The following is a 26,506-nucleotide window of genomic DNA, read 5'->3' on the forward strand; positions in this document are numbered from 1 at the left end:
CAGGCATAATATTTTAGACTTGAGATAGTACATAATGGAGAGAAACTGAAGGTTGCACATCCAGAATAGACATGATGAAGTGGTCATTTTAAAGATTAGACAGGCAAGAGAACACTGAAAAGACCAGAGGGAAGCTTCTCATTCATTTATTCAGCAAACATTTAATGAGAGCTTACTAAGAGTCAGGCTTGGGAGGCTGTTGCAGTACTGCAGGAGAGGAAGAGTGAGGACTAGATTAGAATATAGAAGGAGGGATCTATATAAAACATATTTCAAAGGTCTTGATGACTCATTGATACAGAGGATGAAGGAAACGAAGGAAAACATGGTTAAAGATAATTCCAACGTTTCAAGATTAACGTAATTTCCACTGTACTAGGAATCTCAAAAAGCAATGAGAGTAACAAACAATAAAGTATAAAAAGGGCTCTGATGATATTGAACAGTCAATAAATAAAACTCCTAAATGGCTTGTTTGACATCCTAGTAGTTCATTTACACTTAGTCTGTGGAGAAGAAACTTCAGTGAAAAGACCTTTTTTTTTGTGATTAAATGCTGAGTTCCCTTGGCAAGGACAGCAGAGGTCTGCCTAATCAGACAGGCTCCATCAACCCTCCAGCAACCCCCTCCACCATCTGAATCTAGATTGGTTTCATTAGGAAATGTGGCGGCCTCGCCGCTGCCTGGCCGCCAGTTTTGACTTTGGAGAAGGGGACAAGGCAAAGTGGAAAGGGAGAAATAAAAAGTGGGCAGGGTCACTCAGAGAATGGGGAATGGTACCGGATGTCATTTTAAATAAAGGATCCCAGGACTGCTTTCCTTTCTATACTTACTTCCTAGTGTTTTACAAGTCCTGATCTCAAGTAGATAGGAAAGCCTTAAAGAGTCTTTACCAAATTGTAGCGCATTGTTCAGAAACTATTTTAAATGTGCATATTTATGCATATATTAACTCCCAGCACAGTTCAGCATATGATTGAGACACAAATTCTTCTTAATAATTTATATGTTGACTACAGAAATTTAAAGCTCATTTAAACTTTATATTCGGCAATGGTGCCATTCACTATTGAAGCACACCCTGAAACCCCACTCACTGGGAAATGTGAGAAATGAAAACTGTAACTATCAAACTTCTGTTACTACAAAGAGTTCTCCCGGTTTAAAAAAAAAAAAAAAAAAAAAAAACCACAAGCGCCAATACCTTAGAGAAATCCAGTCCCGCTTGTAAAATTCAGTATGGAAATCCCTCAGCCTAGCCCAGCTCCAGCAAAAGCAGGTCTTATTTAGTTATAAGTGGAAAGGAATACTCTTCTCTGCAGAATGATGCATTAGCTACCTTACATATAAGTCCTTAATGTTAGTGTCAAAGTCAAACTTTAAAAGGTTAACATTACAAAAGAATCAGTTGTTCTGAAAAATCCTTCAATATCCTTCTCATAACAGCTACTCAGATTAATAAGAAAGAAATCAGAGCAGAAAGAAATCCAGCAAAAAAAATGGTTGCAAAATAAGTACGCGAGGATTTTTGCTCAGACCCCTTGTGGGACAGCCAAGGGCCTAGTCAGGGAAATTCCAAGAGCAAGTCCTCAACGTGCCCCGCAACGAGGCTTCAGATGGGCTAGGGTCTTCCCTCTCTTTAAGACTAAAAGATAAACACCCATCAAAATCCTCTAGGCTCCGAGTTTTCATACCAGGAAGGAGAGACCCATATGATCGCGGAAAGAAACTATAACCTATTAGCCTCCTCCTGCGCCTCCGATCCGTCACGGGGCCACCGGCCAGGGGTCTCCCCGCCGCCCCAGCCCAGCAGCCACTAAAGTGACAGGTCGCCCGGCATAAGCCCCCAAATCCCGGAGCCCCACTTACTGGCGCCGCGAACTCAGGCGGGGGCCCGCCCCTGCGGTGAGCGCAGCTCCTCGACGAGCGGGGCACAGCCGCCAGCTCCGGAGCTGGAAATGGGGACAATCCCTGCTAAGACCGGCCGAGGGCTGCGTGCAGGGACGCCCGCGAGGTCCGCCGAGTCGCACGGGCCGCACGGCGCATGGTAGTGCAGCAGGAACCCGGCCGTTTTCCAGCCTCCGGCAGGAAAACAAACAAAAGGCTGGGTGGCTTCTACTGGGGACGACCGGCTGCTTTCCCTGGGAAAAGTTACCCTGCAGCTCCCCTCGCTGGCCCTGCGCGTCCCTGCACCGCGTCCCGTTCGCCCCGGCTCGCCCGGCCGAGCCGCGCGGCGCAGCTGTGGGCCAAGGGTGGCACAGAGCCCAGGGACCCCTAACGCCTGCTGACCACAAGGCCATCTCCGACTCCAAACGAACGCCTCGTTGCAGATCGGCTCGATCAACCATCAAGACTTAGAAATATGGAGGCTGTCGATGGACGTTCTGAGCACATTTAATGAAAGGTAATCGTTGTGAAAACATTTTTCTTATTTGAAAAAACGTAGCTGAGGTGGCACGACATTAATGCCACCTAATTAAGTAATCATTGCCACTGAATTGGATTCAAAGTGGTTAAACAGCACATTTCATGTTACCTTTATAGAAAAATAAAATGAAAACCCAATTGATTGTTAGCATTCCTTTGAACGCTTAACAGTTTTACGTTGTTAGCAAGGAGTTGTAAAGACTAGACTCTTATCCAGATGGGAAACTGACTCTAGTCAGATATCCTCTACACAACATGTAATTTTATAACAAATTCATTTATGTCATAAGTGATATGGTAGACATTACCTAAAATCATCTTTATGAGGCTACAGGGCTTTGAATAAAGAAGTTGCTTCCAGGTCCCTGATTTTTAAATTTACATAATTGTTCCAAGCCAACAGTTGTTCAACATTAGCGGGAAGCATCAGAACCACCTGGAGGACTTGTTAAAACAAGTATCTGGGCTGCACTCTCAGATTCTGGTGCTAATGTTGCTGGGTCACACTGCCATAAGCAACACAAATTTAACCAATAAAGCAGTAACTCTTTAACACTTCGTGGACTGTTCTCTGAGTTTACAATTCCCAGCTGATCATCATATCAGTTTTTTCTCACTATTTTTATTTTTTAATTCTACAGACTGAAGATTGTTTTTTACTGAAAAAATCTATACCAAGGCCTGAATCCCTCTCTCCTCTTGATCTTGTGGAAGAAGCATGCAAGATACAAGATAGTCAAGCTTCTTTAGATTTCCTCTCCCAAATGGAAAAAGGTCATCTGGTCACTTGACGTATGTATAACATTGATATCTACCTTTGTGCTTACCTATTTAACAGCCAGCCCATATGGCAAATGAAAACTGAAAATCATTATCAGTGAAAAGATAGAGAGACATGACAAGGAATCTAACAAGTCATATACTACGGCCATGAAAAGCAATTTCTAAAGTAAAATGATCAGTTTTAGTCAAATTGTCCAAGCAGGTCTACCTGGCAAACAGAGGTCTACCTTTTAGCAAGAGTCCGCTAGGCTAGTAAGTAGCTTAGATCAGTAGTTTTGGCCTCAGGAAATTATAATCCTGTAAATATAATATGAGAATATAACCTTGTAATGAGGTCTAGTGTATACTGTGGAATTGACTGAAAATAGAAAATTAGTAGCTATGAAGCATAATAGTGTTTTAATGCTCAATTTATCTTTACAAATATTATTTTATTAAGCTTTAACTACTTGCTAGAATAAAAGAAACCATCTGTGTAATTGACCAGGCTATTTTAAACTAGCACTCGACATTTTAAATGAAACAGATTTGTTCTGAAACTATTTCAATACTTCATTCTCAGTTTGTAAAAGAATCACATTTATCATTTTATTCTATTGTAAATCTTTAGATTTAACCTTTCCCCCCAATTTAAATTTCAAAGTCTAAATTTAAGGAGTTCTTTGGGAGGAAATTTATCCCTAAAAAGATTTAAGCCCTAGAGTCTCCTTTAAAACTAAAAACTTAAATTTTTGGCTTCTTTTAAACACTAAGGCATCTTTTATAGGTACCTGACTTACCGTGCAAATAAAAACACACGTATCCGAAGGGTGGATTCCAATATTAAAACATGGCAGGCCGGGCGCGGTGGCTCACGCCTGTAATCCCAGCACTTTGGGAGGCCGAGGCTGGTGGATCACGAGACCAGGAGTTCGAGACCAGCCTCACCAACATGGTGAAACCCCGTCTCTACTAAAAATACAAAAATTAGCTGGGCTTGGTGGCGTGCGCTGTAATCCCAGTTACTAAGGAGGCTGAAGCAAGAGAATCCCTTGAACCCGGGAGGCGGAGGTTACAGTGAGCCGAGATGGCGCCACTGCAATCCAGCCTGGGCGACAGCGACACTCCGTTCCAAACAAAACAAAACATGGCATTTGGACTACCTTATTGTAGCTCGTTCTCCCCTTCACTCTCTCTCTCTCTCTCCCCTCTTCCCCAGCACTTTCACCTCCATTTCTGTGCCAAAGATGTACTACAATTTTTTTTTTTAGACGGAGTCTCACTCTGTCGCCCACGCTGTAGTGCAGTGGCGCGAACACTGCCACCTCCGCCTCCCGGGTTCAAGCGATTCTCCTGCCTCAGCCTCCTGAGTAACTGGGATTACAGGCGCGTGCCACCACGACCGGCTAAGTTTTGTATTTTTAGTAGAGACGGGGGTTTCACCATGTTGGTGAGGCTGATCTCGAACTCTTGATCTCGTGATCTACCCGCCTCGGCCTCCCAAAGTACGGGGATTACAGGCGTGAGCCTCCGCGCCCAGCCGATGTACCGCATTTTTAATCTCTCCAGAATAGAATGGATTAGAAATTTAAACTCTGTAAACTCGTTGAATGTTTGGAAGCCTATTAGTTCCTGGCACCAGTAAAAACTTTAAAAACTCAGTATATGTTTGCTAAATGAAGGTAATATGAAGACTGTCAGTTTTCACAGGCAAACCCGTAGTTAAAAAATTTAAATTGTGTAAAAACAAAGTATCACCTGATAAACAAGTACATTCACTTGAGAAGAAATAAGGTAGTTTGGGCTTTAAGAGGTGGGGCGGAGGACCAAGTGTAAGTTCCGGTGCTCAAACCTGAGAGGCCGACTACAAATCCCAGAGTGCCTCGCGGGCGCCGTCTCCACGGCACTTGGGTTTCAGGGCCATGGAGTCGCAAGCCCTTCTCTCACTGCATTATGGGATCTGTAGTGAGACGTGCCTTGCGTTGGCTCTTTCCTCCTGCTGGGCACCAAAGAGCGTCTTTTCCTCAACCTCCAGTCTGTCTGTGCTCTCAAAAACTTTAGTCGTTATAACAACTGTGACTGTTGAGAAGTTTGTTTTCCCGCATTCCTGGCGCGGGACTCTAGCCAGAGGCTCTGAGGACTTTGTTGCGACTGTCCCAAGCGTCCAGTTCGATGCTTCTCAGGGCGGCTTGCCTTAGGGGCCCACCCCTAAATTTGAGTTGTAAACATTTTTGAGGTAGTGCTTGTTCAAGTTCGCTTAAGTGTTCACTTAGCCCAACACGCGGGTTGAGCTTGAGGTTCGGCACCCGGGCAGCCTCACCCAGCGTCAGGCGCGCGCCTACAGTAGGTCCGCGACCCCTAGCCTACCACGAGGCAGCCCGCGGGGCTGGGTGGCCGGGCAGCGCACACTGGCAGCACCGACACTGCGCATGCTCGGCGCGTCGGCGCAGGTTAGCGCAGCTGAGGGGGCAGCACCGCAGCGGCGTCCGGGGTCTCCAGTAGGGCTGACGCTCCGGTGTTCGCATAATCCCCTGCTTCGGCTGGCAACGGGCGTCCCTCCACTCCCCGAGTCCCCGGCCGCCGCCGCCACCCCAGCGCGCCCCGATCTGGCCCCCTGCCCCGCGAAGATGGCTGCCGTACGCCGGGCCCGCAGTTATTGCCGCTGCCTGGTGCGCTTCTCCGACCGAGAACTCTGCTAAGCTCTGCTGCAGAGACAGGCAGGAGTAGACACCCAGACACCCAGCACCCCTCCTCCGGGGGGCGGTGCAGTGGGGGCACGGAGAGCCCCTCGAGCGCAGCAGGCCGCCCCGCCAGCATGGTAACCTGGCCAGGGGGCTCGAGGGTGGACGCCGCGGGGCGGGAGCGCGGTGTGCAGGAGGGGCCGGGCCTAGGGCTGGGGGTCGGCGGGGACTCTGGGAGGAGTGGGAGCTTCACGGCCACCACCCGTTAGAGGGCCCTGGCCTGACAGGGAGTGCGTCGGGGGGCGGGGGTTGCCAACCCTGGCTTCTCCCCAGGGTTGCTTCCTGCTGAGCCTCCCCAACCCCCGCCGGGCTCGATGTGAGGAGGAGGGTTTGCAGGACAGCCGGGGAAAATGTCCCTTCTCGGCTCGCTGAGTATGTTGAACCAGTCTCGGTCCTCTCGAGGGATTTTATCAGAAGCATTGAGCATAGATTGAGGTGAGCTGTCACAGCGCCTGAATTCGGAAGGGAGCTCTGGTAAGCGGAGACACTTGTTGATTGTCCTGCCGAAAAGCCAGGCCCACCGACAGGCCCTGCCGGCACCTTGAAGAGCCCTGGGTGGAGGACGCATTTACCCCGCGAGGCGTCAGTTCCCTGGGTAGTATGTTGGCAGGTGGTCCTGGCGGAGTAGGGTTGGAGGGTTCGTCTCTGCGGCGTCGGTGCGGTGCAAATGGAGAGACTGAGCTAAGTTGCAGAGTTTGACAGCGCAGATTCCATGGGACTGTTCCCTACTGGAATACGTATTCTCTGCCCTATGCCTTCCTTTGGTTTAGAATAAATTGTTCATCTGAGAAACTAATCTCTGACTGGGGCTTAAAGAATCAGGGATGAAATAATTCCAAACGAATTAATTTATAGTAGACTCAAATATTTATTGCATAAATGAATGGCTGAATTTATTTTTATTAAATTAATCTGAAGGATAGAAAAGGCGTCAATTGCTCCTGCTCCTAAACTCTCAAAAGTAGTTCTCTGACCAGGATTAAGCACTTAGCCTTTATGGGTTTATTAATCCCACCTGTGAAACGGGGATAACATGATGAAGACATGGGCTACTAATACACATGAACTACTCAAGTGAAGGTGATATTTAGGTCAAACTCGATTATGAAAAATAAAAGGAAAACTTCCAAGTGGTAACTGAGGCCCTGCTTATTTCAAGTAGTAGTTGAATTGGCCAAATGTCAACTCAGCCAGATCCCAGATACAATAGTTTGTTTTTGTGATCATACTGTCAAAATCAAAGTAAGAGTGGTTTAGAGTTCCACTATAACATAGGGGAGAAGAAAGATGCTGTCTGTATTACACTTCTCCCATTTCCTTTCCTCATCCTTCAGATACACATTATCCACATGACATTTTGTCAATTCAACCAATATTTTTGAGTACCTATTATCAGCCTGGCATAGTGTGAGACTCTGGTACAATACTAGATCTTCAGTATAACCAAACCTGCAAGGTGATTTATGATAAACTTTTAATCAGAGAATGTCACATATGAAAAGGGACCTCAGTAGATCACCATATCTTTTTATTGATGTCCCACAGACATGACAGCTGAGGCCTAGACAGGCCTTTACTACAAATCAAGCAATGTGTTTGGCCTTATGGTTACAGAGGTAACTGAGATGTGTTCCTGTCCTCGATGCCTTAACTCTAGTAAATGAAACAGCCAACCTCAGTACAAATGTTGTCATAATAATAAGCACAAGTGTTATGGGAACACAAAAGAGGCCATTATAAAGGTTGAAAAATGCTTCTAAGATGAACCCTGAGCTGAATCTTGAAGCGTGAGAAGAAATAGCTAAGTGAGGAAGAAGGCATTCCAGATAGAGCAAGCAGCTTATGCAAGCCAACTGGACAGAGCAGGAGAAGCTCTTGAAGTCAGTTTAGAATGACTACTAGGCAAGAGTTAGAAAACTAAATTTCAAAAGATGCCTCACAGAACTCAGGTCCCCTCCCATTACCTCTACTTAGAGTTTACAATAATAAAGCAGACTCTTACTTGAGAAGAGAGAGAAATACACTTCTCAGTGGGATTTATACATTCAGTCTTTCATTACATACTTTCCTGCTGGTGGTGTTCTTCGTAGGAAAATCTCCCAACTTGAAGAGACTAAAAAGCAATGTATTTGACAATACATTAATCCTTAAATTTTCCATTTTTCTAGAAATGCATCTGAGTTCTTGATCTCATTTATTTCTTCACAGATATATGTTTTACAGTGTGCCTAGCATTTTACCATATACTAACTGGTTCAAGTATGAAAGGCACCTCTGCTTTGAGTCTGCTTGCCAGAGATAAGATAGGAGGCAAGGCTAATTTATGTTCTGTAATGTAGTGCAAGTATATCTGGTAGCTGTGTTAAAGACCTGTGTTAATATAAATACCGCCCCCCCCACCCTGTCCTGCCCCGAAATAACATATGACTAAAATTTGCAATTGTAAAACTTACCATCTTTGGAACTAGTAAAATTAAATGGGTTTTATTATTGTCTAGCTAACCTTTAAGGGCATTTCCCTGATTGCCACATTTCTTTACAGTAAGTGTGGAGCAAGTTTCATTTGCTAATAAGTCTATTAGCTAACAGACTGAGCTGAGGCAACATGCCATTTTCACTGAAAGGTAGGATTTAGTTTAATTTAGCAAACATTTATGGAGAACAAAAGGATAAAATGAAAGTCATCTGACTGAAACCTCTATTAAGTCCCAAGTCACACACAGTAATTCCAGTCTAGCTTTATTACACTGAAGCCAATCCAATATATAAAAATTTAATTTATAGACAGATAAAATAGAAGGGGTTTCTTTACAAAAGCATTTACTATTAAAAGTCTGAGAAGCTTTCCTAGTACATATAAAATACACAGAAGTTTTATTTGCATATAACACATTTAATAACATGCTAGCTGTATAAAAGAAGTGACATCATCTTATGGACTATATTCTTTTTTTTTTTTTTTTTTTTTTTTTGAGACAGGGTCTCACTCTGTTTCCCGGGTTGGAGAGCAGTGGTGCAATCTCGGCTCACTGCAACCTCCGTCTCCCAGGCTCAAGCGATCATCCTCTCACCTCAGCCTCCCAATTAGCTGAGACTACTGACATGCACCACCATGCCCTGGTAATTTTTGTAGAGACGGGGTCTTGCCATATTGCCCAGGCTTGTCTCAAACTCCTGGGCTCAACCAATCCTCCCACTGCAGCCTTCCAAGGTGTTGGGATTATAGGCATGAGCCACCATACCCTGCCTGAACTGTATTTTCTTAAGTGATCCATGAAACAAAAACTATCTGCTACAGCCAGGCATGACTGCACAAGCCTCTAGTCTCAGCTACTCAAGAGGTGGAGCAGAAGGATCTTTGGAGCCGGCTTGAGGCCATCCTTAGGAGACTGTCACAAGAAAACAAACTATTTGCTGAACTCCATAGGACAACTAAATGTTACTATTTTCTGAAACAAAGTTGTTATTTTTAGCCACCTAACAATACATTTTAAACTAGAGCCCAGTGAATTTGTTTATTCTACAGTATCAAAAAAATTCAAGTATCAAGTTATATCTGATTGGCATTGTTAAACTTACCTGTGAAGAAGATATCTACAAAGAAGCAATGTTGTATTTCATTAGCATGAAACATTATAGTATTTTCTGTTTTAGTACTTGTAGAAGTTTATGGACACTAAAATTATTTGGGCTTTTTGCCTTAGACTCAGTTATGCTTAGAACATCTGTCACAGCACCTTGTCAACTGCATTCCAGAACATTTCTCCTCCTGATGGAAAATACAACATGACCTATGAGGTAGTCTTGCAAAAGAAAAGAAAAAAAATCTTGGCAAAATCTAATCTAGCCTCTCAAGATCCAGCCACAATTTACAGAAAATAAGAGTAAGAGGTCAAAGGAACGTATTTATTGAAACTTCAGCAAAATCTAACTTCTACAGAAAAACGACCCAGTTTCATCCCAAATAAATTACAAGAAAAAAGAGGATTATAAAAGACTTGAGACATATCAGTCAATTACAATGTGGACTTTATTTGAATCTTGATTTCACAAACTGAAATACATGTATTTTATGTATGACATCTTGAGAAATATGAATACTGTGACTTGGTATTTGATATAAGGAATTACGTTGATAATTATTGAAGTTGGGTCATGAGTACTTAGGGATTAATTCTCTTTAAATATTTTTTTCATAAAAACTTTTAAAATCTTGTAGAACTAAAAGAATACCAAAGATGTTCCTGTTTTATTTCTTTTTTTTCTTTCTTTCGTTCTTTTTTTTTTTTTTTTTTTTTTTTTGAGATGGGGTCTCTGTCATCCAGGCTGGAGCGCAGTGGCTGTATCTCTGCTCACTGCAACCTCCATCTCCCAGGCTGAAGCAACCCTCCCTTCTCAGCCTTCCAATTAGCTGGGACCACAGGCATGCACCACCATGCCCTGCTGATTTTTTGTATTTTTAGTAGAGATGGGTTTTCACTATGTTGACCAGGCTGGCCTTGAACTCCTGACCTCAAGTGATGCTCCTGCCTCAGCCTCCCAAAGTGCTGGGATTACAGGTGTGAGCCACCACACCTGGCCAGAAGAAGAGAAAATAATTTTTATTATAGATTATCAGTAGTTATGTATATTAATGAAGGATTTGGCTTCATTTACCTAATTAGATTAATCATAAATCATTTATGAATAGTAATTAACTTGAATTGTTACTTTTTATAACACAGTTGGCCCTCTGTACCTGCAGGTTCTGCATCCTGGGATTCAACTGTGGATCAAAAATATTTGGGGGAAAAAAAAGGAATACAACAATAAAAAATAATACAAATTACGAAACAATATACTACAAGAACTATTTACATGGCATTTACATTGTATTAGATATTATTAGTAACCTAGAGATGACTTAAAGTATATGAGAAGATGTGCATAGGTCATATGCAAATATGCCATATGAGGGACTGGAACACCCAGGGATTTTGGTGTCCTGAGGGCTCCTAGAACTAATCACTTGTAGATACTGAGGGACAACTGTAATTAAATTGATTTTTGGATGGACGCAACTGATGTTAAATTTGGCAGGGGCAGCAAGAGGGGGAATGTTAGGATTCACGATAACGTGAGTGCTGTGGTTTGGAGTAGAGAATATGCTTTTCAGACTCATTTTCCTTTGGAAATTAATAGTCAGGTCTCAAGTGTACCCTACAGCCTTGCTACTCTAAGTGGGTTCCACAAAGTGTTGACAGTATGGTACTAAATAGCAAGTGGCTGAATGGGAAATGTAGGTTGCAGAGGGCAACTGGTGTGTATATATTTCTGATGTTATTTGGGTTTTTTTCCCCTCAGGCAGAAGCTGAGGAAGATTGTCATTCTGATACTGTCAGAGCAGAAGATGATGAAGAAAACGAAAGTCCTGCTGAAACAGATCTGCAGGCATGTTTCTTCAATTGTGTCTTTGATTTTTATTCCATTGTTCCCATACGTATGCAGAAATTGATCGTAATCGTGGGTATTTGTAGGTTGTTACTGTTTGCATTGAATTTAACTGTTTTCTTATTGGTTTGTAGAATACTTAAACTATGTTATGGCTTTGTGAAAAGAAGTATCAATAATGGCTGCTTGTAGTTTAACGTATGGGTTTAAAGTATTCAAACTAAGGCTTACATATGACTCAGAACCCATAATCTTAAAAAGATTGATGGGTTTGACCACCTAAAAGTTTAAAATCTGTGTATAAGAAAAGGCAAGGCATCATAAGTAAAGTTAAGAGAAATAGCCAACTGGAAAAACTGTTTACCATATATGGGCAGAGGGTTCATCTTCTCATTACATAGAGCACTCATATATTTGGAGGAACAGAGGATAAAAAGCTATGAATGGACTGTTAATGGCAAAATAATACAAATGGCCATTAAATATTTGAAGCGATAATTAGCCTCATTAATAATTTAATCAGATTGGTGAATAATGTGTGTTGTTGTCCAGGCTGTGAGAACACTCATGCAGTGTACATGAAAATGTAAATTGCTACAGCTTTCTGGAGGGCAGGCTGGTAATATGTATCAAAATGAAAAACATGCATTCCCTTGATACAGCATTTCTACTTCCAGGAAATTAATTTTAAGGAAATAGTGGGGAAAGTAAGTAAATATGCAAGTATAAAGATGTTTGGTATAACATTGTTTATCTGGAAAAACATCATACATACAACTTAAATATTCGTTACCTGTTATTAAGTAGTGATACATCCATACAGTGAAAACACTACAGCCATTTAAAAGGATGAAGTAAATATGCATTAAAAGAGAAAAAAAGTTGCTCTAACTAGTTAAGTGTGTCTCACTGCACTTGTAAGGTTAATAATTGGAATGGATCGTCTAGTAGACATTGAATGCTACTAAAGATTCTGCAGGTCAGAGATCTGTGTGTAACATGGTAAAAGCGTAGCAACAAAGCAGTGTACAGAATAGAGAAAAATTAATTTAAAACCTTCTAGATACGTCTTTAAAAAAAAAAAAAAAGAGGAAGCCAGGAATAACATATGCAATGGCTGCCTTTGCGCAGAGTATGTAACCCAGTTTGGGTTCCCCAGGAAGCAGACTAGGTGAAGACTGCTGTGCAGGAAGTTCATTAAGGAGTACTCTTGGGATCAACACCTGTGGAAGGGAGAGAGGGAAACAAATGGGCAGGGAGAAGACCAGCTGCAGTGCAGTCTTAATGGACGGCTTAGCCATCCTCGAGGGAGTTCTGAAGATGAAATACCCTTTCAGGGCTGACCTGAGTTGCAGAGAGCCAAGCCTTTATCAGCCATTGATCAGTCATTGGGTGGGGATTGAGAGGACAGTGTGATTTTGCAGAGGCAGTACCCAAAAAACTCAAGTGTTTTCAGATAAAACTCTCAGCAGTTTGGGTAACAAGTTCTTTATTTCTAAAAGGGAATTTGGGCAACACACCAGAGTCTACCTTATAGGGTTTACTTTTTATGTGCTTTAAATTTTTTTTTTTTTTTTTTAAATGGAGTCTCGCTCCATCACCCAGGCTGGAGTTCAGTGGTGCGATCTCAGCTCACTGCCAACCTCTGCTACCCAAGTTCAAGCAATTCTCATGCCTCAGCCTCCTGAGTAGCTGGGATTACAGGTGTCTGCCACCACACCTGGCTAATTTTTTTTGCATTTTTAGTAGAGACAGGATTTTGCCATGTTGGCCAGGCTGTTCTTGAACTCCTGACCTCAGGTGGTCCACCTGCCTTGGCCTCCCAAAGTGCTGGGATTATAGGCATGAGCCACTGTGCCTGGCCTTTAAATTTTTTAAATAATAAATATTTGAAAAAATATTTTCTTTTTGAAATACAGAATGTTAATTAAGAGAAAGACTTAAGGCTTACCTATAGAATTTTTGGCAGCATTCTTAATATCTACTAGATGATATAGTCATTAAAAATTTATTGGAAGCTTATAACTTCAGCCTGTAAGTGATGGCTTATATTTTCATCCTAATTAAAATTCGGTTCTTTAATATAATTTGACTTTTGCTGTATTGACATGTATTTTATGCTAATTTCTTGATTCTTTAAGTTTTGAGCAGAAAATTATTTTAAAAGATAACATGTATTTAATGGATATTTAATAATTTAGAAGACAGTGGACTTAGAGTAATAAGTATATACATGGAAGTAGGTATTGGACATATTGATACATTGTTCCAGAGTTGAGCTACCCTTCCTTGATGAGTCCTAAAATGCTGTTCTCCCGGTAGGCACAACTCCAAATGTTCCGAGCTCAGTGGATGTTTGAACTTGCTCCAGGTGTAAGCTCTAGCAATTTAGAAAATCGACCTTGCAGAGCAGCAAGAGCCTCTCTCCAGAAAACAGCAGCAGATACCAAAGGAAAACAAGAACAGGCAAAAGAAGAAAAGTTAAGTATTATAGATGTTATAACAAATTACCTTTTTTTTAAATTTTATTTTGGCACATGGACATTTTCTCTGACACAATAGTCATTAAAACCAGACTTTTGGGACATAAACACGTATCTTGCAAAATAAAAATTTTGACTAGTATACTATTTCTCACAATTTCTTCTAGGTACTTTGGATGGTACCACTACTCCTGCATGGCTTTTTTCTCTGTAGGTACACTATCTTCATTGAGCTGTCTTGTTAGTTTATAGACCTCTGGGATTCATGTGGTTTCTAAAAGATTGATGTCTTTGAATTTATTAACAGAACCAAAAAGAAAAAACAGAATTTTCTGAATTTATTAATAGAACTGAAAAGATTGCTCACATGTTAGTGTCTTTCCAGAGGTCTTAATTTCTTTTTTTTTTTTTTTTTTTGAGACAGAGTCTCGCTCTGTCGCCCAGGCTGGAGTGCAGTGGCGCGATCTCGGCTCACTGCAAGCTCCGCCTCCCGGGTTCACGCCATTCTCCTGCCTCAGCCTCCCGAGTAGCTGGGACTACAGGCGCCCACAACCGCGCCCGGCTAATTTTTTGTATTTTTTTAGTAGAGATGGGGTTTCACCGTGGTCTCGATCTCCTGACCTTGTGATCCGCCCGCCTCGGCCTCCCAAAGTGCTGGGATTACAGGCGTGAGCCACCGCGCCCGGCCAGAGGTCTTAATTTCATGCAGTATTTTGTTATATTTTGAGTTGATCAGCTTACAATAATGCATTAATCTTTTTCTTATTCTGGGAAATTTTGAAATATTTTCACACTGATAATATTTTGAATGCTGTCTGATATTCATATCTCTTCTGGTACTTACACAGAGCAGGCACAGCATACCATTTCATTTCTTATTCTTCTTCTTCCATAGAGGCTGCCATCTTTTTACCATCAGATCCAAGTTTGTGTTTACAATTAGTCATTAAATAATTGGCATTACTATAATGACTTACCTTCTATCTCCTCTTAATTTTTATTTTGAAATAATTACAAGTCCACAGGTATAGGGAAGTCTGGTGTACCCTTCAGCCTTCTCCGATAGTAACAACTTGCATAACTATAGTACAATATGAAAAATGAGGAAATAGACATTGGAATAATCCACAGTTTACTTAGATTTCCTGGGTTTATAAGCACTTGTCTGTGTGTATGTGTATAAATAGTTGTTTGCAGTTTTATTACAAGGTAGCCTCATGTAACCGCCACCACAATCAAGATACAGAACTGTTTTATAGTTATATACTCCTTTCCCTAGTCATTCATAACCACTGACAACTGCTGGTCTGTTCTCCATTTTATAATTTTGATATTCCAAGAATGTTGTATAAGTGGAATCATCCAGTATGTAACCTTTTGAGATTGGCTTTTTTCACTAAGTATAATTCCCTCAAGATCAGTCCAAGTTATTATGTATCAGTAGTTTGTTCCTTTTTATTGCAGAATAGTATTGCATGGTATGGATGTACCCCCAGTTTAACCATTTATTGGTTGAAGGACATTCGAGTTGTTTCCAATATTTGGCTATTATGAATGGAGCTATGGAAATATATGTGTAGGTTTTTGCACGAACATAATTTTCATTTCTCTGGGATGAAACCCCAAGAGTGCAGTTGCTAAGTTCTATAGTAAGTGCATGTTTGATTTTAAAAGAAACTGCCAAAGTGTTTTCTAGAGTATCTTATATTAAGTTCCCACCAGCAATGTGTGAGTGATCCAGTTCATCCTCATCAGCATTTAGTGTTGCTCTACTTTTTATTTTTATTATTTATTTTTATTTTTTGAGACGGAGTCTTGCTCTGTGCCCCAGGCTGGAGTGCAGTGGCGCGATCTCGGCTCACTGCAAGCTCCGCCCCCCCGGGTTCACGCCATTCTCCTGCCTCAGCCTCCCGAGTAGCTGGGACTACAGGCGCCCGCCACCTCGCCCAGCTAATTTTCTTGTATTTTTAGTAGAGACGGGGTTTCACCGTGTTAGCCAGGATGGTCTCGATCTCCTGACCTCGTGATCCGCCCGTCTCGGCCTCCCAAAGTGCTGGTATTTATTTATTTATTTTAAGGCAGAGTCTCGCTTTGTCGTCGAGGCTGGAGTACAGTGGCATGATCTCAGCTCACTGCAACCTCTGCCTCGCAGGTGCAAGTGATTCTCGTGCCTTAGCCTCCTGAGTAGCTGGGATTACAGGCCCCGCCAGTAATGCTGGCCTACTTTTTGTATTTTTAGTAGAGACGGGGTTTCACCATGTTGATCAGGCTTGTCTCGAACTCTTGACCTCAAGCAATCCACCTGCTTCAGCCTCCAAAAGTGCTGGGATTACGGGCGTAAGCCATCATGCCCAGCCAGATTGCTAATATTTTCAATGTTGTGTTTTGGAAGTTCTTTGTATTCTAGATACAAGTCTTTTATAGAATATGTGGCTTGTAAATATTTTCATCCTCTTAACAGGGCATTTCACAGAGCAAAAATTTTTAATTTTGATGAGGTCCAGTTTATCAATTTTTCCTTTTATGAATGGTGCTTTTGGTGTCAAATATAAGAACTCTTTGCTGAGTCCTAGGTCTCCAAGATTTTCTTTGTTTTCTTTTCTTCTAAAAGTTTTATGGGTTTTACATTTAAGTCCATGATCCATTCAAGTTAATTTTTATGTAAAGTATGAGGTTTAGGTCAAGGTTCATTATTTTGCCTATGAATGTCCAGTTATTTGACACAATTTATTAAAAAGGCCCTTCTTCTGCCATCCGTACTAATTTTTAATGCAGGTTTTCAAAAATTTTTACTTTATATTTTTATAGGCTCGAGAACTCTTCCTAAAAGCAGTAGAAGAAGAACAAAATGGAGCTCTCTATGAAGGTAAAAATTCAGAGCCCAGGTTCATATCATCATAACATTTCTGAATAATGACTCTGTTATTAACCATATTTTTTTTTACTATAACATATTTGGTATAGAACATCAGTTTTCTTAATACATTCTTCCTTCAGTACTCATTGGAAATTGGTTCCAGGAGCCTTTGTAGCTACCAAAATGCTCAAGTCCCTTATATGAATGGTCTAATATTTACATATAACTTACTTATTATGTAAATAGTTGTTATACTGTATTTTTTTGTTTTATTTTAAATATTTTTGATCTGCAGTTGGTTGAATCAGAGAATGTGAAACCCATGAATACAGAGGGCCAACTATATTTGAAATTGTTTTTTAAGAAATGAAAAATAGAAATTGTTTTTCTATATAACCTGTCTTTTTGCAAAAAAATATTGCTGGGAAACATCATCATATTGGTAGGATAAGCAAAATAACTTTTTTTTTTACATTTAACTTTAGTTATTCTTCATTAATATAGTATTTAATATTGTTCATTTTACAATATGCTCTTTTTATAGGTGAAAATTACTTCAGAGGATGGGAATATAAAGGATAAAAACATGTTTTTCTTTCTAAGTTCCAATTTACATATTACTAACAGAAATATGTGGTAATATGTGTCAGCTTTGTGTCTTTTATTAACCCAATAGAAATGTGTAAATAAAGTGATAGGACTATTTACCATATTAAGTTTGTAACTATGCTTTCATTTTGTGATAGCAAAGATACTTGAGGCATAGGAAAAATTCTTGTGCTTGAATCATTTGAAAATGCCCCAAAAGTTACATCATTCAGAGTTACTGCATTTATGTGCAAGTTTCTTCTAGTGATAATTTTCTTTAGATTTTTAGAAAGGCCCAATTGGTCAAGTCCCTGTGCAGCCTTCATTGGTTTGTGAAATTCGCATCTCCACTTAGTGTATGGTAATTCATCCAGAATAATAGAACATGGCAGAATATATTGAATTATAAACTTCTTTGTAGGAAAAAGAACTAGTCAGCCTCTACAGCTCCAAGTTCTACTGGTGTATCTCTGTGGGGAGAGTTAGTGAATATTACAGCTCTAAACTACTTGTCTAGATTTGTAAAAAATAAGTTTTGAAGATTGCTTATGTAAATAAGAGGCAGCTGGGCTAAAGGAAGTTAAATTTAAAGGATAATTAAACAAACAAAAAAACTATTATTTATTCCACCCAGTAGGAAGCATTTAATTTTCCTCAACTTTGTGTCTTAGAAAAGTTTGCTTAGAAGTGTTTTTGGCCAAGCATGGTAGCTGATGCCTCTAATCTCAGCACTTTGGCAGGCTGAGGCAGGAGGATCGCTTGAATCCAGGAGTTCAAGACTAGCCTGGACAACATGGCAAGACATTGTCTCTACAAAAAATTTAAAAATTAGCTGAGAGTGCTGACTGATGCATGCCTGTAGCCCTAGCTACTCAAGAGACAAGTGGGAGAATCACTTGAGCCTGGGAGGTGGAGTCTGCAGTGAGCCGAGATCATGCCAACTGCACTCCAGCCTGGACAACAGAGTGAGACCCTGTCTTAAAAAAAAAAAGAAGTATTTTTGTTGGCTATAGCAATTGCATCTTCAGAGCCCAAAGAAAGACAACTATTTAAAAATCATGATACATAAGAGGGTGAGGAAAAAGATGGGAAGGGCTAATATATAAGAGTAAAATACAACATCTAAAGTTTAGGGAAAAGTTTGTTTCTGAGCAGTAAGGTTTGGAAATAGTTTTGTGTCACTGAACTACTGTTGCATGTAGAAAAACAGAATTTGGCTGATTGTAGAGAAAGTTACCAAATTAAACCACAGTTAAGGGTAATCAAAGGAAATGACAAAAATATGTGGTCATAGCTAATTTAGCTTTATTTCTTCTTTTAGCCATCAAGTTTTATCGTAGGGCTATGCAACTTGTACCTGATATAGAGTTCAAGATTACTTACACCCGGTCTCCAGATGGTGATGGCGTTGGAAACAGCTAGTGCGTATATAATTTGATAGACAGTAATGCATAGAGTTTGTTAAAGTTAAGCATCTTTGTCCTGTTGACTCTTAACATAAGATGGTGCTAATTCTGTTAAGCTCTATACTCTTTAGTATATCTTTGTTTATAAAGTTGTAGAAATTTTTTAATTAGGGAAATTGAAAGATTAAGACATGGAAATGCACCTTTTAAACAGATACAAAAATAATAAAATGAAAACGGTTTAAAAAAATAAAAGCAGTAGTTACTGAAAGGAGTAAATTAAAGGACACATTTCAACTTTCTGAAACCTATTTTAAGTAGAAAGTTTTAAAATGTAATTAGGCTAAATTTGGCAAAATGTTAATAATGGTTAAAATTGAGTGATGGGTTCATGGGATTTTATTACACTAGTTTCCTTTTGTATATATTTGAAATTTTACATTTTAAAAAAGGCTTCTAATTTTATTAGGAAAATGCTGAACTATAAAAGTCGTTATTATTCTCTTAATGTTTTTTAGTAGAACATTAAAACTCTAACATTTATTTAAAAACACAGGTGCTAATATATTCCTAAAAGAAATCATATTTCAATTATATAGTTGCCACTTGCATCAAAGCCATGAAGTAGCGTTGGTTTTGTGTGGATAAAGATGAAGAAAACATATTTTTAAGGCAATACTTTTGAAGCTATTTGCAAGACAATTATAAAATTGTTTTGGTTTAATTCCACTGTCTCCCAAAACTCAATTTGCTGATATTAGAAGGGAAGGGGGTCTGTACCAATGAGAGAATGTCAGGTTAAAAATAGTACAGAGAAAAAAGTTTTGGTAATGAAATATTAGCTATTAATATATTCCCTCTGTCATGAAATAATTGTCACCTTTATTGATAACATATGCTTATTGCCAATGTTTTTTAACTGCATATGGTATTAACACTTAAGCTTTGAATAAGTCATATTAAAAACATCCCAACGAGGTCAATATTAATAGAAGTGTTTAAATTTTCAGCTAATAATATTGTTCACCAAATCAGAGTTAACAGTGTGAGATAGTTCATACTTAAAATGAATCACTTGGGTTTTTTCTAAACCTTCTTTATATTTGGGTAGAGTTGTTTAGATTCAGCTCTTCGCCAGTTTTGTAAATATGTGCCAGATGCTGTTAAGAAAGATTGTATTAAAATATTAAAGAGGCATTTCTTTTCTTTCCCATTTTTTATACAAACCCAGAGGCTACGAAAGTTCTTTAAGGATTCATCTTTTTTTTTTTAAATAAGATCTGATAAGCCCTAAAAGTTTGCCTTTTTTTTTTTTCCTGTAACATGTTTGTAGAATAGCCATTGAGTCCATCTAGCCTCAACCACACTTATATTTTGTTGTATTATAAAATGCCCTTCGTGTTTTTTTTTTTTTTAAGTCTGCATCACTTGAAACTTCCTGGTTTTCTAACTTCGCCTTCATCCAATCCTCTTTGTAAGTCTGATCATCTTTAAGGTTTACCTTCAGTAAAAATAGAAAGCTCAGACTTTTTTCTAGCACCCTTCACTACACATTTGCATATATTGATAGATGATTTGTGAACCCTAAGATGTTTTGAAAGTAGGTATTTTCCTCTCTGAAGGTAGGCTGATAAGGCAAATCTGTTAGAAAACCCTTGGCAAGTAAATACCTCAGATGACATCTGTAGATTTGGTTTTTATCCAGTTAGAATAAATTAAGGTTAAAGAACATATTACGTTAAGATTTTTGAAATCATTTGAAAGTTTTCACTAACTCATAAAATCTCTACTTTACAATAAAATTAGTTAAATCTCAACACCTGTATCCAAAAATTCTAATTCTTTCTGGATGATAATTACTGAAGCTTTTTTCTTTGAAAAACTGGTATGGTATTCCTTTGTAAGGCAGGAGAAATTCATCACATTTAAAAATGTATCACATGTTGAATAAGCTTTAGGTGACTTTTTGTAAAGCAAATTTGAAAATGCTATGAAAAATCAGTTCTAAACTATACGCTTATAGACTGAGGCACTTAATTTATTCACCTTCCTTTTTTCAGCATTGAAGATAATGATGATGATAGCAAAATGGCAGATCTCTTGTCCTACTTCCAGCAGCAACTCACATTTCAGGAGTCTGTGCTCAAACTGTGTCAGCCTGAGCTTGAGAGCAGTCAGACTCATATATCAGGTGTGAATACTTGTTTTTTATAACTTAGTTAGAAATATCTTAACCTTAGATTAAAGATTTCCAAATTTATAAGGTCAGATAATTTGCCAGATAACTGCTGCTTTAGTTCAGAATATGATGGAAGATCTAGTTATAATTATCATTTGCATATACTATTAAGCTGTTTTGTGGTTTTGTTTTGTATTTTTTTGGGACAGAGTCTCACCCTGTCACCCACGCTGGAGTGCAATGGTGCAATCTTGGCTCACTGCAACCTCTGCCTTCCGGGTTCAAGCGATTCTCCTGCCTCAGCCTCCCAAGTAGCTGGGATTACAGGCGTGTGCCACCACGCCCTGCTAATTTTTTGTATCTTTAGTAAAGACAGGGTTTCACTATGTTGGCCAGGCTGGTCTCGAACTCCTGACTTCATGATCCGCCGGCCACGGCCTCTGAAAGTGCTGGGATTACAGGCATGAGGCACCACACCCAACCCACTAGTAAGCTGTTTTAAAATCTAAAGCAGAACAGTTTGTAATGCTGTTGTTTAAGGATGCCATACCTTTTTCAGTAAAGATCTAACAGGGTAAGTCTGAGTTGTTGAGGTAGCCCTAAGAAAACTGGAGGAATACTGGTATCATGAAGCATTTCAACCATGTTGGACAATTGTCCTAAGACAGGCTGAATGTTTAATAATTAATGTATTTTTGGCTGGGCATGGTGGCTCATGCCTCACCTGTAATCTCAGCACTTTGGGAGGCTGAGGTGGGAGGATCACTTGAGGCCAGGAGTTCAAGACAAGCCTGGCCAACATGGTGAAACCCCACCTTTACTAAAAATACAAAAATCAGCTGGGCGTGGTGGCGCATACTGGTAGTCCCAGCTACTTGGGAGGCTGAGGCCGAGAATTACTTGAACCCAGGAGGCAGAGGCTGCAGTGACCTGAGATTGCGCCACTGTACTCCAGCCTGGGCAACACAGCAAGACTCTGTCTCAAAACAAAAAGAAAGAAATTAATGTATTTTTAATATGTTAAATATTGTTTGGCTCGGGGCTTTTTCAGAGGAGGACAATTGAAAGTTTTCAAGGAGATGAAAATAACTAGTGTTAATAGATGCAATGTGGATCACACACAGTAGATTATTTTTGTAAAACATTTAATATATCTGGTATGAGGGAAAATAGTGTTTTATAAAAAGTAGCTTTAGATCTATACTGAAAAAACAAAGATATTTATGTCTTGATGTTAAGAACCATTCATTATTATTATTGAGTAGCTAAATACACTCATGCTTCAGCTCTGAGCAATACAGAGGGTGTCATTTATAAATTTCTAGGAAGGTATAAATGTACTGGGAATGTGGTTGTGCCAACAGAATGACATACAGAAGAGTCGCTGAAGGCTGATTTTCTTTTGCAGTGCTGCCAATGGAGGTCTTGATGTACATCTTCCGATGGGTGGTGTCTAGTGACTTGGACCTCAGATCATTGGAGCAGTTGTCGCTGGTATGCAGAGGATTCTACATCTGTGCCAGGTACTAAGTTTTGTTTTTGTTTTTTAAACAACTCAGGCAATGGTGAAAACAAAGATGCTCCTTTGCCAATTTTGATAAAATTACTTGATTGGTATTCTGAGTTAAAGCTTAGAATAAACAAGTTTTGCTAAGCTGTACTTAATTTTCTCAAATAACTTAGAATTTAAAGGCTAGAATATGCTGGGTTTCTAGGGTATAGAATAATATATAGGACAGATGTAGTAACCCATACTGCTTCCATAGGGTTTGCATGCCAGCCTAACTGATTTGGGTAAAAGAATTATATTAGAAAAATATATTCAAGTCATCTTTATAGTAACTGTAAATCCATTGTGGTAATGGTTTAGAATAAAACAGCACTCGAATTTTCTTGTGGCTCATTAAAAGTTATTCTATATTTTGAAAATTTTTCTATGTGTGGGAAAGGACTTTATTCAATAAATGGTGCTGAGATAACTGGCTAGCCATGTGCAGAAGGTAGAAACTGGATCCTTTCCTTACACAATACACAGAAATAAATCAAGATGGATTAAAGACTTAAATGTAAAACCTAAAACTATATAAAAACCCTTAGGCCAAGGCGGACAGATCACCTGAGGTCAGGAGTTTGAGATCAGCCTGGCCATCATGGTGAAACCCCATCTCTACTAAAAATACAAAAATTAGCCGGGCGTGGTGGCATGAGTCTGTAGTTCCTGCTACTTGGGAGGCTAAGGTAGGAGAGTTGCTTGAACCCAGGAGACGGAGATTGCAGTTGTGCCAGCAACTGGGTGTGTCCAGCCTGGGGGACAGAGCAAGACTCTGTCTCAAAAAAAAAAAAAAAAAAAGAATAAATAAAATTTATAAGGAAGTTAAATTCACAAGCAAAAAATAACCCCATTAAAAAGTGGGCAGGCCGGGCGCGGTGGCTCAAGCCTGTAATCCCAGCACTTTGGGAGGCCGAGACGGGCGGATCACGAGGTCAGGAGATCGAGACCATCCTTGCTAACACAGTGAAACCCCGTCTCTACTAAAAAATACAAAAAATTAGCCAGGTGAGATGGCGGGCGCCTGTAGTCCCAGCTGCTCGGGAGGCTGAAGCAGGAGAATGGCGTGAACCTGGGAGGCAGAGCTTGCAGTGAGCCCAGATGGCGCCACTGCACTCCAGCCTGGGCAACAGACGGAGACTCCATCTCAAAAAAAAAAAAAAAAAAAAGTGAGCAAAGGACGTGAACACTTTTCAAAAGATATATATGTGACAAACAAGTGTGTGAAAGAATTCTCAGCATCACTAATTAGAGAAATGCAAATCAAAATCACAATGAGATATCTCGCACCAGTCAGAATGGCTATTAAAAATAAACAGATGCTGGTGAGGCTGCTGAGAGAAGGGAACGCTTCTGTGCTGTTGGTGGGAATGTAAACTAGTTCAGTCACTGTAAAAGCAAGTTTGGCGATTCCTCAAAGAACTTAAAAGAGAAACTACCGGCCAGCCGCGGTGGCTAACACCTGTAATCCCAGCACTTTGGGAGGCCAAGGTGGGGAGGATCATGAGGTCACGAGATCGGGACCATCCTGGCTAACACGGTGAAACTCCGTCTCTACTAAAAATACAAAAAAATAGCCAGGCCTGGCGGCATATGCCTGGTAGTCCCAGCGGCTGATGAAGCGGAGGCATGAACCCGGGAGGCGGAGCTTGCAGTGAGCCGAGATAGCGCCACTGCACTCCAGCCTGGGCGACTGAATGACACTCCGTCTCAAAAAAAAAAAAAAAAAAAAGAGAAACTACCATTTGACCCCAGCGATCCCATTATTGGGCATATACCCAAAGAAATATAAATCATTCTGCCATAAAGACACATGCACACGTATGTTCGTTGCAGCACTATTCACAATAGGCTGACCTGGACTCAGCCTAAACGCCCATCAGCAGTAGACAGGATAAAGAAAATGTGGTACATACATGCCAGGGAATACTACAAACCCATAAAAAAGAATGAGATAATAACTTTTGCATGCTGGATGTGGTGGCTCATATGTGTGATCCCAGCACTTTGGGAAGCCAAGGTGGGAGGATTAGTTGAGCTCAGGAGTTTGAGACCAGCCTGGGCAACATGGTGAAACCCCATCTGTACAAAAAATATGAAAGTTAGCTGGGCATGGGGGCGTGCGCCTATAGTCCCAGTTACTTGGGGGACTGAGGTGGGAGGATTGCTTGAGCCAGGAGGTCGAGGCTGCAGTGAGTTGAGCCATGTTCATGCCACTGCATTCCAACCTGACAAAGTGAGACCTTGTCTCAAAAAAAGAGATAATATTCTTTGCAGCAACATAGATGAAGCTAGGGGCCATTATCCTAAGTGAATTAACATAGGGATAGAAAACCAAACACCGCATGTTCTCACTTATAAATGGGAGCTAAATGTCTAGGCGCACATTGACACAAACAAGGGAACAATAGATACTGGGGCCTACTTGAGGGTGGAGGGTGAGAGGAGTGTGAGGATCAGAAATACCTATGGGGTACTATGCTTATTGCCTGGATGACAAAATAACATATACACTAAACCCCCATGGCACACAATTGATCCATAGAACCAACCTGCACATGTACTCCTGAAACTAAAAAGTTAAAAAAAAATTTTTTTGCTATGCAAAGAATAATTCTAGTTTAATATAAGGTCATTTGAGACTAGTCTGTCATGGGCACCTTATATAAAAATATATACTTAGTCCTTATATAGAATTTTAAAAAATAACTTTTGTTCTTAAAATTCAGATGCATTATTTTTAAATTAATTCCATTTGGAATCTTGTAGTTTTCATAAAATGTTTGAATTTCTTGAAGACTCTTTTTCACAATTCTGTGTGCTGTCTATTTAACAAGTACCTATTAAACACCTAGTGGATTGCCGCTAGGGTCTCCAGCACTGTTGTGTCAACGTAAATAACAAGCAGAGAGACTCTCTAAAAGAAATTTATTTGAGAATAATACATTGCAATGGGAATACACATGCCATATTAAACTATTCAGGGAAACAAAGGTTTTTAAAGGAAAAAATGAGGATTACATAATTGTTTTGAAGTAATCCTTGACTACAAAGATCAGTAACAAGGGTGACGCCAGTCTGAGATTGGACAGGCAGTTTCTTGGGCAGATGTCCTTGCAGCAAAAATATTTTTTGTGTAAGGTTGTGATGGCCTTTGTGCAAAGTTGTGTTTTTTATAGTCTTTTTTGTTAACCATACTTATTATAGAAGCCTGAGAACCTTCTCTTCATGGCCTTCCGCAGCTCTCTTTGTAAGGGTTTTCTTAACATTGGTGACTCCATTTTTATTTTAACAACTTTCACATTTTCCCCTTTTGATCAGTATCTTTCTCTGATCAGTCATCCTGTAGTTAGGTTTTGACATCCCATAGTACCAGGATAGACGGATCCTGGTTGCTAATCTCATCCCATGTTGGGGAGAAAGATTAACGACTAGGAGTCCGTGTCAAAACCCTTTTAAGCTGCATTTGGGCAAGAAGGGACGTTTGAAGGGAATGACTCTCAGGCTGTGTCTACCTGGATTCCATTATTAAGTTTGATTTTTGTCTGTTCCATAGTCTTTTGTTACTCAAAATGCTGGGCCAGCATTATTGTTAGGTGTGATACTTCTGCAGAAATTTAACAAGTTAATAGTAATATATAATTCCAATTTGCATAATGGTTTTGAGCCATGAACCTAGGCTTAAAAACGACTAATTGAGTAGATCAGTGACCACAGGGGATTAGGTGAGACCATGTAACCATGCGATCTGTTTTCTTATTTTGTGTACATGGGTCTCAGCTTTATCAGAGGGATTTATCTAGGTACAGCATGTAGTACTAGTGATAGCACAGATATTTTCTTTTTTAACCAATGAATACTAAAGGATTTCTTGGGTTAGGTTCTGTTAAGTTACCAGCGGAAGCTATTGATTATGAAATTTCAATTACACCATTATCCTGTCAAGTGAAAAAAGTAGCATTAAATGAAGGTAAAAGTCTTATTATGAAATGGTTCTGGTGTCATGGGAAAAGCTGTCTACAGCTTTCACAAAAACATCAGCTTCTCCTAGTTTATGTTTGAATGTCTCTGGTCATGATATTG

At 39.9% G+C, this 26,506-nt stretch overlaps 2 protein-coding genes across 4 annotated transcripts in view; one reads left to right on the forward strand and one right to left on the reverse strand.

The window, feature by feature from the left end:
- ICK (intestinal cell kinase) overlaps positions 1-2,103 on the reverse strand; it is a 60,871-nt gene extending 58,768 nt beyond the window's left edge. The window contains exons 1-2 of one of the 2 annotated variants that reach the window (XM_025383919.1): positions 1,871-2,072; positions 1,206-1,317 (exon numbers count right to left, since the gene is read on the reverse strand). The gene's annotated coding sequence lies outside the window, so the exon portion shown is untranslated. Of the gene's footprint in view, positions 1-1,205; positions 1,318-1,870 lie in introns of both variants that reach the window. The other variant, XM_025383918.1, reaches the window with a different exon arrangement.
- A 3,516-nt stretch (positions 2,104-5,619) lies between these two features.
- The window catches only part of FBXO9 (F-box protein 9), a 34,072-nt gene continuing 13,185 nt past the window's right edge, over positions 5,620-26,506 (forward strand). Inside the window, exons 1-7 of one of the 2 annotated variants that reach the window (XM_025383352.1) lie at positions 5,620-6,008; positions 11,275-11,361; positions 13,684-13,857; positions 16,653-16,710; positions 18,611-18,710; positions 20,756-20,886; positions 22,283-22,397. In XM_025383352.1, coding sequence (XP_025239137.1) covers positions 6,006-6,008; positions 11,275-11,361; positions 13,684-13,857; positions 16,653-16,710; positions 18,611-18,710; positions 20,756-20,886; positions 22,283-22,397 — 668 coding nt within the window. In that variant the 5' untranslated portion in view covers positions 5,620-6,005. Of the gene's footprint in view, positions 6,009-11,068; positions 11,362-13,683; positions 13,858-16,652; positions 16,711-18,610; positions 18,711-20,755; positions 20,887-22,282; positions 22,398-26,506 lie in introns of those variants that run through there. The other variant, XM_025383351.1, reaches the window with a different exon arrangement.

This window comes from Theropithecus gelada, chromosome 4 (assembly GCF_003255815.1).
Source record: "Theropithecus gelada isolate Dixy chromosome 4, Tgel_1.0, whole genome shotgun sequence".
Classification (NCBI taxonomy): Eukaryota; Metazoa; Chordata; class Mammalia; order Primates; family Cercopithecidae; genus Theropithecus; species Theropithecus gelada.